General features: G+C 48.0%; 1 protein-coding gene across 1 annotated transcript in view; it reads left to right on the forward strand.

Moving 5' to 3' along the window:
• LOC143277745 (carnitine O-palmitoyltransferase 1, liver isoform-like) overlaps positions 1-14,559 on the forward strand; it is a 58,890-nt gene that overhangs the window by 13,798 nt on the left and 30,533 nt on the right. The window contains exons 3-5 of the mRNA XM_076582648.1: positions 5,383-5,505; positions 12,383-12,498; positions 14,011-14,198. Coding sequence (XP_076438763.1) covers positions 5,383-5,505; positions 12,383-12,498; positions 14,011-14,198 — 427 coding nt within the window. The remainder of the gene's footprint in view (positions 1-5,382; positions 5,506-12,382; positions 12,499-14,010; positions 14,199-14,559) is intronic.

Here is a 14,559-nt window from a genome sequence, read left to right on the forward strand (position 1 = left end):
AAGATTTTCACTGTTGGAATGTTTGTTCCAGATATTTTCAGAATGTCTTAGGAACCCAGTTGCTGAATTTGCAGTGCATCCTTTACGTTTTTATGTGTCATCAGAAGTCTTTTTGTCCATTATGATGCGGTTGGCATGCTTGGATACAGGAAGCATGCACACAGACATATGCACATGCACACCTTCGCAAGCAATCACACATACACATGCACATTCACACACACACATATGCACACACTTACATGCACATACGCAGGCATTCATGCACATGCACACAGGCATTTGCACACACACATACACATGTGTGCACATGTGCATGCATGCACACACAGGTACTCACACATATGGACACATATGCATGCACACACGCACACATGCATATATGCACGCACACATACACATCCATGCATTCACCCATGCACCACATACACTGATGGTGGTGGTGTGTCCATCGACATCGATGATGACCATCGTTGTCATCCAGCTGGGGGATGGGGGGAGGGTGGTGGTGGGGTGGGGGGGAGGATGCTCATGAATCTATCTGTGAATGCGCAGATGGCTGAATAGTCCAATCTGCGCATGAAATGTTCGCTGACAGTTGGGGCAGACAAAGACAGGCATATCATTGTCAGGGAGCTTGTTTGCCCGTGACTTTCTGGCCTGCCTCTTCTGAACAGCTGCAGCAGTCCTGTTGGCCTCGCACAACTTGGCGCCTTTGTGCACAGCAGCACGCAATTTGTCACGGTCCACTGCAGATTCCTCCCAGGAGTCAGGGTTGATATCAAACGCTTTAAGAGAGACTTTCAGAGTATCTCTGAAGCGCTTCTTCTGACCTCCGTGTGATCTCTTCCCTTGTTGCAGCTCGCCATGGAAGAGCCTTTTGGGCAGCTGATGGTCTGGCATGCGCGCCACGTGTCCAGCCCAGCGAAGCTGGCACTGCATCAGGATGGTGAAGATGCTGGGAAAGGTGGCTTTTGCGAGCACCTCTATGTCTGGGGTCCTGTCTTGCCACTTGATGTTCAGTAGCTTCCTGAGGCATGTAGTGTGGAAGTGGTTCAGCTTCTTGGCATGTCGTTGGTACACTGTCCAAGTTTCGCAGGCATACAGTAGTGTGGGGAGAACTACTGCTCTGTAGACCTTTAGCTTGGTCTCAAGACTAATGCCTCTTCTGTTCCAGACATTTGCACTGAGTCTGCCAAAAGTTGCGCTTGCTCTTGCAATCCTGACGTTCACTTCATCGTCGATGGTCGCATTTCGTGACAGTGTGCTGCCAAGGTATGTGAACCGCTCCACCGCACTGAGTCTCTGACCGTTGACTGTGATGTTGGGCTCAACGTAGGGTTTCCCTGGGGCTGGCTGATGGAGAACTTCAGTTTTCCTCGTGCTGATGGTAAGGCCGAAGTTCCTGCTGGCAGTGGCAAACTTGTCGATGCTGAGTTGCATGTCAGCTTCAGATCCAGCGTTGAGGGCACAATCATCAGCAAACAAAAAGTCTCTGATGATGTCTGTCATAACCTTCGTTTTTGCTTGAAGCCTTCTGAGATTAAACAACTTGCCATCTGTTCGGTACTTTAGGCCAATTCCAACATCGCCATCTCTGAAGGCATCAGTAAGCATTGCAGAGAACATGAGGCTGAACAGCGTCGGAGCCAGGACGCAGCCTTGCTTGACACCATTTGTGACAGCAAAAGGAGCAGATGTTTTGCCATTGTCCTGGACTCGAGCCTGCATGCCTTCATGGAATTGGCTGACCAAGGAAATAAATTTCCGAGGGCATCCGTACTTGGCCATGATCTTCCACAGTCCCTCTCTACTCACGGTGTCGAAGGCCTTAGTGAGGTCGACATAGGTGGAGAACAGATCAGCATTTTGCTCCTGACATTTCTCTTGCAGCTGCCTTGCAGCAAACACCATGTCGGTGGTTCCGCGCTCTTTCTGGAATCCACATTGGCTCTCAGGCAAATGACCTTGGTCAAGGTGTGCTGTGAGGCGGTTTAGTAGGATCCTGGCAAGTATCTTGCCTGTGATGGAGAGCAAGGAAATGCCCCGATGGTTATCACAGGCTTGCCAGTTCCCCTTTCGCTTGTACAAGTGAATGATAGATGCATCTTTGAAATCCTGGGGGATCGTCTCTTCTTTCCACATGAGTGAGTACAGCTGATGGAGCTTCTCAGTCAGCACAGTGCCTCCATCCTTGTAGACCTCTGCTGGTATAGAGTCTGAGCCAGGTGCTTTGCCACTGGATAGCAGACGGACTGCTTTCTGGGTCTCAAGAAGTGTTGGCGGATGTCCAGTGCTTCGTTGATGGGGACTTGTGGGAGACGGTCTATGGCTTCATCATTTATGGAGGAAGGGCGATTTAAGACACTGTTGAAGTGCTCAGCCCAGCGTTCAAGAATTTTCTCCTTCTCGGTGATCAAGGTATTCCCATCTGCACTGAGGAGGGGGGATGATCCTGAGGATGTGGGACCGTAGACTTCTTTTAAGGCATCATAGAACCTCTTCATATCGTGCGTGTCAGCATATCCCTGGATCTCATCAGCTTTGTCACTCAGCCACTTATCCTGCATCTGGCGTAAGTTTTGCTGAACAGTCCTGCGGATGGCATCATACGCATCCTTTTTTGATGTGGACTTTGGGTTGCTCAGGTGGGCTTGATGCAGACGGCGTTTCTCATCCAGAAGCTGCTTGATTTCATCACAGTTTTCATCAAACCAGTCTTTGTGCTTTCTGGTCATGGGTCCCAGGGTCTCTGAAGCTGTACTATAGATCAGCTCACGCAGGGTCCTTCAGTCAGACTCCACATTCTGGTTGTCCAGAGAGGCAGATTCCAGATGATCTTCCAGCAGCTCCACAAAGGACTGTTTGATGGTGATGTTATTCAGCTTAGTGATGTTGAGCCGTTTTGGAGCCTTCTGGCCTTGGGGGCGTCTCTTGGGCTGGATTCGAATATTCAGCTTCGAGACTACAAGGCGATGGTCTGTCCAACACTCGGCGCCGCACATGGTCTTTGTTACACGTACATCTTGCCTATCCCTTTTCCTGACGATGACGTAATCGATGAGATGCCAATGCTTTGAGCAAGGGTGCATCCATGATGTCCTGTTACGGGTAGGGAGGCAGAAAACTGTGTTGGTTATCAGCAGTTCGTGCTCTGCACAGGTCTGAAGCAAAAGCAATCCATTTGGGTTGCAGTGGCCCACACCATGCTTTCCAATCACTCCACCCCAGGAGATGTAGTCAGAGCCAACTCTAGCATTGAAGTCCCCAAGAATGATGAGCTTGTCTGCTTTAGGGATAGCAGCAATGACAGAGTGAAGGCCCTCGTAGAACTTCACCTTCACTTCATCCGGGTTGGTCATGGTTGGGGCGTAGGCACTGACAATGGTGAGGTGCTTCTGGCCAGATGCCAGTGGGAGTTTCATGGTCATAAGCCTATCGTTGACTCCGTTTGGGATTCCAGCTAGCTTGCTGACAAGTGCTGTTTTTACTGCAAAACCAACGCCAGCCTCACGTCGCTCTTCGCTTCCTCGTCCACTCCAGAAGAAGGTGTAACCAGATCCCCGTTCACAGAGCTCGCCTTCGCCTGCAAGCCGAGTCTCACTCAAGGCTGCGATGTCAGTGTTGTATCTGGCGAGTTCGGATGCAACTAGTGCCGTTCTCCTTTGAGGTCTGTCCGTGTTATCTCTGTCCAGGAGAGTCCTTATGTTCCAAGCACCAATGGTGAGAGGAACGATCCTTGTTTTTTTCTTTTCTTTCTTTTTGTTTCGACCGCTGATGTAGGGTCCCCGCCAGCCGCGGTATGCTGGCCAGGGTGATATGGAGCAGGCAATTTTTAGGGCACCTTTTCTAGCCCCTTCCTCATGCCAGGGAGGTGAGCAGTGCATTCCTAAAGAGGGCTGCTCAGACGCTCAGACGGCTGCCAGTGTACCCACACCTGTCGTTTCGTCGCTCGCCTGTCGCCACAGGACTTGGGGGTGATGAAGGATGAAAGGTCATTTTGGATGACTGATGACTTGCGCGATGAGTTTGTTTAAAGTGAAGAGGAGTTGCGCAACGTCGACCTCACTCTCTCGTCCGGGTCCACCAATTTCCAGTGGCAAGACGAAGTCGAGATGACTGGAGGATGAGCACGGATGCAGTGGATGACCAAGATATCCTTTCGGTGTCTCATCTTGCTCTCTGCACTCCACAGTGCGTTGCTGTAGCCGCCTTCCTCTCCGTTGAACCGATAGGTTTCTTCCGCAGATTCTGCCGGATCTAGACTTCGCATGCATGGGTAGACACACCCCGGGGGCCAACTGAGTGTGGCATGCACACAGCACAGTGGAGCTAGATGGCCGTCGGTGGCTCTCCTGAGCCGACGCCCTTTTATGGATCTCCATAAGGGTGTCTAGCCACCCGCCTCACCAGTCCCGGAAGGGAGCAGTGGGAGTGCCGGTTTAGTCGCTGGCAACCCGACCCTGAGCAGGTTGTACTGGACTACAGGTTACCAGTAGCAGATCTAATGACCTGACCTGACATACACTGATACAGACACATGCACACATGCATTTTAGATTTTTTATGATTTATTATTCGATTAATGTTTTGGGTATATTTGCGTTGATTGTGTACTTGTGTTTGATGGGGAAACGTTTATAAATGTGGTTGGGGTGAAGTAATCGTGCACATACATGTGTGTTTACATTTCTTTGTGTGAATGAGAAATGCAGAACTTCATGTATTTTGTTTGTATTAGTGTTTTTTCTTTCTTTTAGATTTACTTTATGTTGTTGTTGTTTTTGTTTGTTTGTTGTTGGTTTTTTTTTTTTGCTTCTTATTTTTTGTTCAGATGGCTTGGTGTAAAAAAACAGTTGCTGCTCATTCAGTGTTCCATCGTGAAATAAAATTTTGACTTTAACACACACACACACACACACACACACACACACACACACACGTGCACACAAGCATTCACATACACACACACATATGCACACAGGAATTCACACACACATGCATGCCAATACACACGCACAACTCCCTTTCTCACTCACACAGACACACACACTCACACACACACATGCACACGCACACGCGCGCGCGCGTACACACACACACACACACACACACACACACACTGCTTCTTCAGTTCTCTTTTTGTGTGTTTTCTGTTTCCTGCTGTGTTTTTTTGACTCAACCATTGTCATGTTCATGTGTGTGATGACTGTCGGCTCATGCTGAGAGACTGTGTGGTATGAGTGACAAGCCTTTGAAAGCACAACTATGAGGAGGAATCTTGTGAACAGTTGTTCTGCATGGCACACCAGTGACTCTTCACAGATTTAATGGAGAAAAAGATAGAACTGAATGTGACTGGATGGTGCTTGTTTGTTGCAGGCACCCCACAGTTTGTGAAAGTGGTTGTCACTTCATTTGTCACTGGTCTCATCTTCTTTATCATCCTCCTGTACTTCCGACGCTACCTTTTGAGGGTTCTTCTGGCGTACCGGGGATGGATGTGTGAGTATCATATCTCATGATATGTCATTTTCTGTCTTTCCGGGTTTGTGGGCTAAACTCCCAAGTTCACTTGTAATTTTATTTATTTCTGCACTTGTGGACTGTATATCCTTATACCTGTACTCACATCTTCAAGTGGGCTTGTTGATATTGGCAGTCATACTCAGATTTTATGGGTATGATATGTAATCAGTGTGTTTTAACTTTTGTTTTATGTTTGTAAAACACCATTCTTACAAATAGTATTGTCACAAGCATCATGTTTAATCATTTTTCTTTATATGGGGATAGTTATACCATTTGTTCTGATTGATATACTTATTGTTGATATAATAATATTCTTTTTTTGAGCGCATGTATAATTGTTGATATGGTGTGTCAGTTCACTTATGTTTCTTTTATCATTATATGGAGATACTGTTGTCAACTCAGTACTAGTTGCTATCTATAGTGCATGACACTTCTCTGAACTTGCACTTGTTTTCTTTGCTTACAAGCCTCTGTGGATATAAGTCTTTGATTTGTGTCCACCAAGAAATGTAATTTGAAAAAAAAAAAGAATGTTGTATCTTGAACATCAATCTTATTTTTAAGTTTTCTTGTGGGGAAAAAAAGCACCAAAAAAGCTGTTTATCAGGTCATATGTTTGGTTCGTTCTGTTTCTGTAGTCTGTGTCTTTTGTTTTTCCTGCTTTGCTTGCTGTCCTGTCCACCACCCCCCATCTATCTCACTGTCTATCCTTTCATATCTTCTCTCCCATCTATCCCCCCCCCATCCCTACCACCCCTTACCCCTATCTAAGTCTGCCTTGCCTAGAAAAGCCACCACATCAGAGGCAGAAGGAGTTTAAACAGGAAACCTGTTGTGGGCAAATGAAGGTTAAAAAAACCCCTGAACCATTGCTTTTGATACAATACCAGTGGTAGATTTACATCACTGCATGTGTGGTTGATAAAGAAATCCTTGGTTACGAATAGGTGGTGTGGTGTCTTTGTAATATTCATTTATTTACTGACAAACATACATGCACAGACATGCATCCCACATTTCATGCATTTTTATGCACACTCCTTGACATACACACACTCTTGTACACACACACACACACATACACACACACACACACACACACACACACACACATGCACACACATCACCACCATGACTCCCCACCAGAACCACTCCTTTTCTTTGAACCTGGTGCTGTGGTTGGTCACATCAACCCTTTTGAAGGTCAAGGTTAGAGATCAAAGGTCATGGTTACAGCTGTGTGTGATTAAAACAAATACCCCTGTTGCAAAAAAACAGCTATGGTGCTCTCCCATTTCCCAACACCTCCCCATTTCTCTCTCTCTCTTTTCCGACTCAGTAAATATTGTGCTGGAATAAATGGGTGTCACAATGTGAGCCTTGAACTACAGTTGAAGGCTTTGCCTGCTTTTTTTTTAAAGAATTATTTTAAAAATCTTTTCATGAAAATTGAGCATGTCACTCCTCTTTGGCAGTTTCTCCATTACTTCCCATGTTTCACACAGAAGAAAGAACAAAATTGGCATTCTGTCATAAATGCACAAACAAATCTGCCCTTTCCTTTCTGTGTGACTGCCTTAACCTCTACACTGCATCTCTCTCTTTCTCTCTCTCTCTCTCTCTCTCTCTCTCTCTCTCTCTCTCTCAATGATCAGTATCCAGACCCACTTTGTTACCTTGTTTCAAGATTCAAAAACTGTGCAGTCGGTGACCACTTTTTCTCTGTCTCTGGACCTCACACATGGAATGAGGTCTCCTCTTTCACTTTGTCATATCTCTACACTCTGCTCTTTCAAGCCAGGCCTTAAAACAAACATCTTTCCACAGTAGATCCCCCAACCTCCCCACCCTGCGCCCCAACTCTCCCTCCCCACCCTCCTGTCTCTCTGGTCTACTGTTCCAGTCTCTCTCTCTGTGGTCTGCTGTTCCATTCTCTCTCTGTGGTCTGCTGTTCCTGTCTCTCTCTCTGTGGTCTGCTGTTCCAGTCTCTCTCTCTGTGGTCTGCTGTTCCATTCTCTCTCTGTGGTCTGCTGTTCCATTCTCTCTCTTTGGTCTACTGTTCCAGTCTCTCTCTGTGGTCTGCTGTTCCAGTCTCTCTCTTTGGTCTGCTGTTCCATTCTCTCTCTCTGTGGTCTGCTGTTCCATTCTCTCTCTGTGGTCTGCTGTTCCATTCTCTCTTTGTGGTCTGCTGTTCCAGTCTCTCTCACTGTGGTCTGCTGTTCCATTCTCTCTCTGTGGTCTGCTGTTCCATTCTCTCTCTGTGGTCTGCTGTTCCAGTCTCTCTCACTGTGGTCTGCTGTTCCAGTCTCTCTCACTGTGGTCTACTGTTCCAGTCTCTCTCTGTGGTCTGCTGTTCCAGTCTCTCTCTGTGGTCTGCTGTTCCAGTCTCTCTCTCTTTGGTCTACTGTTCCAGTCTCTCTCTGTGGTCTGCTGTTCCAGTCTCTCTCTGTGGTCTGCTGTTCCAGTGTCTCTCTCTGTGGTCTGCTGTTCCAGTCTCTCTCTGTGGTCTGCTGTTCCATTCTCTCTTTGTGGTCTGCTGTTCCAGTCTCTCTCACTGTGGTCTACTGTTCCAGTCTCTCTCTGTGGTCTGCTGTTCCAGTCTCTCTCTGTGGTCTGCTGTTCCAGTGTCTCTCTCTGTGGTCTGCTGTTCCAGTGTCTCTCTCTGTGGTCTGCTGTTCCAGTCTCTCTCTGTGGTCTGCTGTTCCATTCTCTCTTTGTGGTCTGCTGTTCCAGTCTCTCTCACTGTGGTCTACTGTTCCAGTCTCTCTCTGTGGTCTGCTGTTCCAGTCTCTCTCTGTGGTCTGCTGTTCCAGTCTCTCTCTCTGTGGTCTGCTGTTCCAGTGTCTCTCTCTCTGCTGTTCCAGTCTCTCTCTCTGTGATCTGCTGTTCCAGTCTCTCTCTCTGGTCTACTGTTCCAGTCTCTCTCTCTGGTCTACTGTTCCATTCTCTCTCTCTGTGGTCTACTGTTCCAGTCTCTCTCTGTGGTCTACTGTTCCAGTCTCTCTCTCTCTGGTCTGCTGTTCCAGTCTCTCTCTGTGGTCTGCTGTTCCAGTCTCTCTCTCTCTCTGTGGTCTGCTGTTCCAGTCTCTCTCTCTCTGTGGTCTGCTGTTCCAGTCTCTCTCTCTGGTCTACTGTTCCATTCTCTCTCTGTGGTCTACTGTTCCAGTCTCTCTCTCTGTGGTCTACTGTTCCAGTCTCTCTCTCTGTGGTCTGCTGTTCCAGTCTCTCTCTCTGTGATCTGCTGTTCCAGTCTCTCTCTCTGTGGTCTGTTGTTCCAGTCTCTCTCTCTCTCTGGTCTACTGTTCCAGTCTCTCTCTCTGTGATCTGCTGTTCTAGTCTCTCTCTCTCTCTGTGGTCTGTTGTTCCAGTCTCTCTCTCTCTCTGGTCTACTGTTCCAGTCTCTCTCTCTGGTCTACTGTTCCATTCTCTCTCTGTGGTCTACTGTTCCTGTCTCTCTCTCTCTCTGTGGTCTACTGTTCCAGTCTCTCTCTCTGGTCTGCTGTTCCAGTCTCTCTCTGTGGTCTACTGTTCCTGTCTCTCTCTCTGTGGTCTACTGTTCCAGTCTCTCTCTCTGGTCTGCTGTTCCAGTCTCTCTCTGTGGTCTACTGTTCCAGTCTCTCTCTCTGGTCTACTGTTCCAGTCTCTCTCTCTCTGTGGTCTGCTGTTCCAGTCTCTCTCTCTCTGGTCTACCGTTCCAGTCTCTCTCTCTCTGTGGTCTACTGTTCCAGTCTCTCTCTCTCTGTGGTCTGCTGTTCCATTCTCTCTCTCTGTGGTCTACTGTTCCAGTCTCTCTCTCTCTGTGGTCTACTGTTCCAGTCTCTCTCTCTGGTCTACTGTTCCAGTCTCTCTCTCTGTGGTCTGCTGTTCCAGTCTCTCTCACTGTGGTCTGCTGTTCCAGTCTCTCTCTGTGGGCTACTGTTCCAGTCTCTCTCTCTGGTCTACTGTTCCAGTCTCTCTCTCTGTGATCTGCTGTTCCAGTCTCTCTCTCTCTCTGGTCTACTGTTGCAGTCTCTCTCTCTGTGGTCTACTGTTCCAGTCTCTCTCTGTGGTCTGCTGTTCCAGTCTCTCTTTCTGGTCTACTGTTCCAGTCTCTCTCTCTGTGGTCTGCTGTTCCAGTCTCTCTCTGTGTGGTCTGCTGTTCCAGTCTCTCTCTCTGTGGTCTACTGTTCCAGTCTCTCTCTGTGTGGTCTGCTGTTCCAGTCTCTCTCTCTGTGGTCTATTGTTCCAGTCTCTCTCTCTCTCTCTGGTCTGCTGTTCCAGTCTCTCTCTCTGTGGTCTACTGTTCCAGTTTCTCTCTCTCTCTCTCTCTCTCTCTCTCTCTCTGGTCTACTGTTGCAGTCTCTCTCTCTGTGGTCTACTGTTCCAGTCTCTCTCTGTGGTCTGCTGTTCCAGTCTCTCTTTCTGGTCTACTGTTCCAGTCTCTCTCTCTGTGGTCTACTGTTCCAGTCTCTCTCTGTGTGGTCTGCTGTTCCAGTCTCTCTCTCTGTGGTCTATTGTTCCAGTCTCTCTCTCTCTCTCTCTGGTCTGCTGTTCCAGTCTCTCTCTCTGTGGTCTATTGTTCCAGTCTCTCTCTCTCTCTCTCTCTCTGGTCTGCTGTTCCAGTCTCTCTCTCTGTGGTCTACTGTTCCAGTTTCTCTCTCTCTCTCTCTCTCTCTCTCTCTCTCTCTCTCTCTGGTCTACTGTTGCAGTCTCTCTCTCTGTGGTCTACTGTTCCAGTCTCTCTCTGTGGTCTGCTGTTCCAGTCTCTCTTTCTGGTCTACTGTTCCAGTCTCTCTCTCTGTGGTCTACTGTTCCAGTCTCTCTCTGTGTGGTCTGCTGTTCCAGTCTCTCTCTCTCTGGTCTATTGTTCCAGTCTCTCTCTCTCTCTCTCTGGTCTGCTGTTCCAGTCTCTCTCTCTGTGGTCTATTGTTCCAGTCTCTCTCTCTCTCTCTCTCTCTGGTCTGCTGTTCCAGTCTCTCTCTGTGGTCTGCTGTTCCATTCTCTCTCTGTGGTCTGCTGTTCCATTCTCTCTTTGTGGTCTGCTGTTCCAGTCTCTCTCACTGTGGTCTACTGTTCCAGTCTCTCTCTCTCTCTGGTCTGCTGTTCCAGTCTCTCTCTGTGGTCTGCTGTTCCAGTCTCTCTCTCTGTGGTCTGCTGTTCCAGTGTCTCTCTCTCTGCTGTTCCAGTCTCTCTCTCTGTGATCTGCTGTTCCAGTCTCTCTCTGGTCTACTGTTCCATTCTCTCTCTCTGTGATCTGCTGTTCCAGTCTCTCTCTCTGTGGTCTACTGTTCCAGTCTCTCTCTCTGGTCTACTGTTCCATTCTCTCTCTCTGTGGTCTACTGTTCCAGTCTCTCTCTGTGGTCTGCTGTTCCAGTCTCTCTCTGTGGTCTGCTGTTCCAGTCTCTCTCTCTGTGGTCTGCTGTTCCAGTCTCTCTCTCTGTGGTCTATTGTTCCACTCTCTCTCTCTCTCTCTCTGGTCTGCTGTTCCAGTCTCTCTCTCTGTGGTCTACTGTTCCAGTCTCTCTCTCTCTCTCTCTCTCTCTCTCTCTGTGGTCTGCTGTTCCAGTCTCTCTCTGTGTGGTCTATTGTTCCTCTCTCTCTCTCTCTCTCTCTCTGGTCTGCTGTTCCAGTCTCTCTCTCTGTGGTCTGCTGTTCCAGTCTCTCTCTCTCTCTGTGGTCTGCTGTTCCAGTCTCTCTCTGTGGTCTGCTGTTCCAGTCTCTCTCTCTCTGGTCTACTGTTCCAGTCTCTCTCTCTGGTCTACTGTTGCAGTCTCTCTCTCTGTGGTCTGCTGTTCCAGTCTCTCTCTCTGTGGTCTGCTGTTCCAGTCTCTCTCTCTCTGTGGTCTGCTGTTCCAGTCTCTCTCTCTGTGATCTGCTGTTCCAGTCTCTCTCTCTGTGGTCTGCTGTTCCAGTCTCTCTCTCTCTGTGGTCTACTGTTCCAGTCTCTCTCTCTGGTCTACTGTTGCAGTCTCTCTCTCTGTGGTCTGCTGTTCCAGTCTCTCTCTCTGTGGTCTGCTGTTCCAGTCTCTCTCTCTCTGTGGTCTGCTGTTCCAGTCTCTCTCTCTGTGGTCTGCTGTTCCAGTCTCTCTCTCTGTGGTCTACTGTTCCAGTCTCTCTCTCTGTGGTCTACTGTTCCAGTCTCTCTCTCTGTGGTCTACTGTTCCAGTCTCTCTCTCTGTGGTCTACTGTTCCAGTCTCTCTCTGTGGTCTACTGTTCCAGTCTCTCTGTGGTCTGCTGTTTCTTTCATTTTCTGTTTTCTTGAGTTTGTTAAGTTTTGTCATTTATCCCTGTCATTCAGATATATTTATGGATATTTATGAAAGCATTTCAGTTTGTCTCTTCTCAAGAATCAGCCTCTTTTATTATTATTACTGTTATTATTGATTATTAGTCTTATTCTTATGAGGGTGTGATAATTAGATAATGATAATATTGACTGGACATTTATCAGCGCTTTCCTCATTGCACAAAGTACTTTATAATCCACACACAAGCGTATACAAAACACACTCAGTCCTCGACTCACAGTCACCCACAATAAACATATGTGCACATACAAACTTGTACATACAATACATACATACATACATACATTATATACATGCATCCATCCATCCATCCATCCATTTTATGCACACACAATACAGCGTTACAAATATACCTACACAGCAACACCTCTTACAATGAAAATAGTAATAATGATGATGAAAATAATAATAATCATTATTAGAATACAGACTGATGTTCTGTGTTTGGGCTGTAGTGTCATTATTATCATTATTACCATCATCATCACTATAGTTATTATCACCATTGTCATGATCATGATGACGATAATTATGATGGTCATGCACACGATGGTTACAGACGAGCCCCCCAGGAAGCAGTCAGGACTGACGTTGATGTGGGGGGCCATGGTGAGGGTGGTGACGGGCAGTCACCCCACACTGTACAGCTATCAGCGCAGCCTGCCTCGCCTCTCTGTGAGTGTCTGGGTGTATTGGGGGAGGGGGGTGTAGTTGGAGGGGTGGGGGTGGAGGGTGGTGATGGGCAGTCACCCCACACTGTACAGCTCTCAGCGCAGCCTGTCCTGCCTCTCTGTGGAGGGGGTGGGTGGGTGAGTGTGTGGGGGGATGAGGAGGACGGGCAGTCACCCCACACCCTACAGCTATCAGCGTTGCCTGCCCTGCCTCTCTGTGAGTGTCTGTCTGTGTGTGGGGGGGAGGGATGGGGGGCAGGGTGTGATGCCGGGCAGTCACCCCTCACTGTACAGCTATCTGCACAGCCTGCCCTGCCTCTCTGTGAGTGTCTGTCTGTGGTGTGGGGGAGGGATGGGGGGGGGGGGAGGGTGTGATGCCAGGCAGTCACCCCTCACTGTACAGCTGTCTGCACAGCCTGCCCTGCCTCTCTGTGAGTGTCTGTCTGTGGTGTGGGGGAGGGATGGGGGGGGGGGAGGGTGTGATGCCAGGCAGTCACCCCTCACTGTACAGCTGTCTGCACAGCCTGCCCTGCCTCTCTGTGAGTGTCTGTCTGTGGTGTGGGGGAGGGATGGGGGGGGGGGAGGGTGTGATGCCAGGCAGTCACCCCTCACTGTACAGCTGTCTGCACACAGCCTGCCCTGCCTCTCTGTGAGTGTCTGTCTGTGGTGTGGGGGAGGGATGGGGGGGGGGGTGATGCCAGGCAGTCACCCCTCACTGTACAGTTATCTGCACAGCCTGCCCTGCCTCTCTGTGAGTGTCTGTCTGTGGTGTGGGGGAGGGATGGGGGGGGGGGTGATGCCAGGCAGTCACCCCTCACTGTACAGTTATCTGCACAGCCTGCCCTGCCTCTCTGTGAGTGTCTGTCTGTGGTGGGTTGTACCGTGCTGTGTTATGCTTTTTGTCGTGCTCTTCTGAATTCCTTGAGCTGGCTTCCCATTCACTTTTGGATTTTGTACAAACTCTCTTCAGTCAGCTTCTCATCTCTCATTCATCATCATCTGTACAACCCATCTTGAAATCTCTTCTCTACTACAGATAATTGGATTCTTTGTGTTCCTTCTGACAAAACAAAAACCTGTGGTCAACATACTCTTTCCTTTCAGGGTCCTTCCATCTGGAAGCCTTCCATTGAACGGTAGACACTCCACTACCACAGCCCCTTTGAAGTCTGTGTGGAGAACTATTTAAGCAGTACTGGTGTCTTTATCCACCAGAGTTCAAAATTAGCATCCTATCCATGCTCTGTTTGTGTGTGTGTGTGTGTGTGAGAGAGAGAGAGAGAGAGCAAGTTGAACGAGTTGTGTCATGATGTCTGATTAAAGTTTGTGTAAATTGATTCATTTTATTATTTCATCATCTATAGTTAATTTGTTTTGTACATGTAAAGCACTTCAGTTTTGTTTAACAAAATGTGATTAAACTTATGTCATCAGTCATAATTATTATTATTAACATTATTATTATTGAATTATTATTATTGCACCAACAACCCTCTCCCCTCTCTGTGTGTTACAGGTCCCACCACTGAAGCAGACAGTCCAAAAACTGATGGCCTCCTTGGAGCCCCTGTACATGGACCAACCCGAGGAGTTTGCCACACTCCAGCAGGAGGCTGAGGAGTTCCAGGCCACTGTGGGCCCCACTCTGCAGAAGGCCCTCATCATCAAGTCCTGGCTGTCCCCAAACTATGTGTCTGACTGGTGGTACGTCACACAGTCACTGATACAGATGGTTCATTCATAAGGCCATTGCTCCATTGAAGGGCTAAACAAACATCGTCTGTTGTGTCACATTTGTTTGAATAAACATGAAAGAAAACAAACCCACATGATATAGCTACTACAGCACAACACATTATGAGGTTAAACTTGAATGCCTTGTGCAGGACAGTGGCCAAATTCCGTTTGGAAGACATCAGTAAACTCAAAGGTACAAACTTGTAGGTAATATTTAGCTGCAGTATATTTTTCTCTAATCTGTTTGAGAGCTTAGCAACTCAGAACAAAATGTACTTTGTCTTCTTTCTCTTTTTGTATGATGGGCAAATTAGATCATTATCTTCAG

Source organism: Babylonia areolata, chromosome 35, assembly GCF_041734735.1.
Source record: "Babylonia areolata isolate BAREFJ2019XMU chromosome 35, ASM4173473v1, whole genome shotgun sequence".
Classification (NCBI taxonomy): Eukaryota; Metazoa; Mollusca; class Gastropoda; order Neogastropoda; family Buccinidae; genus Babylonia; species Babylonia areolata.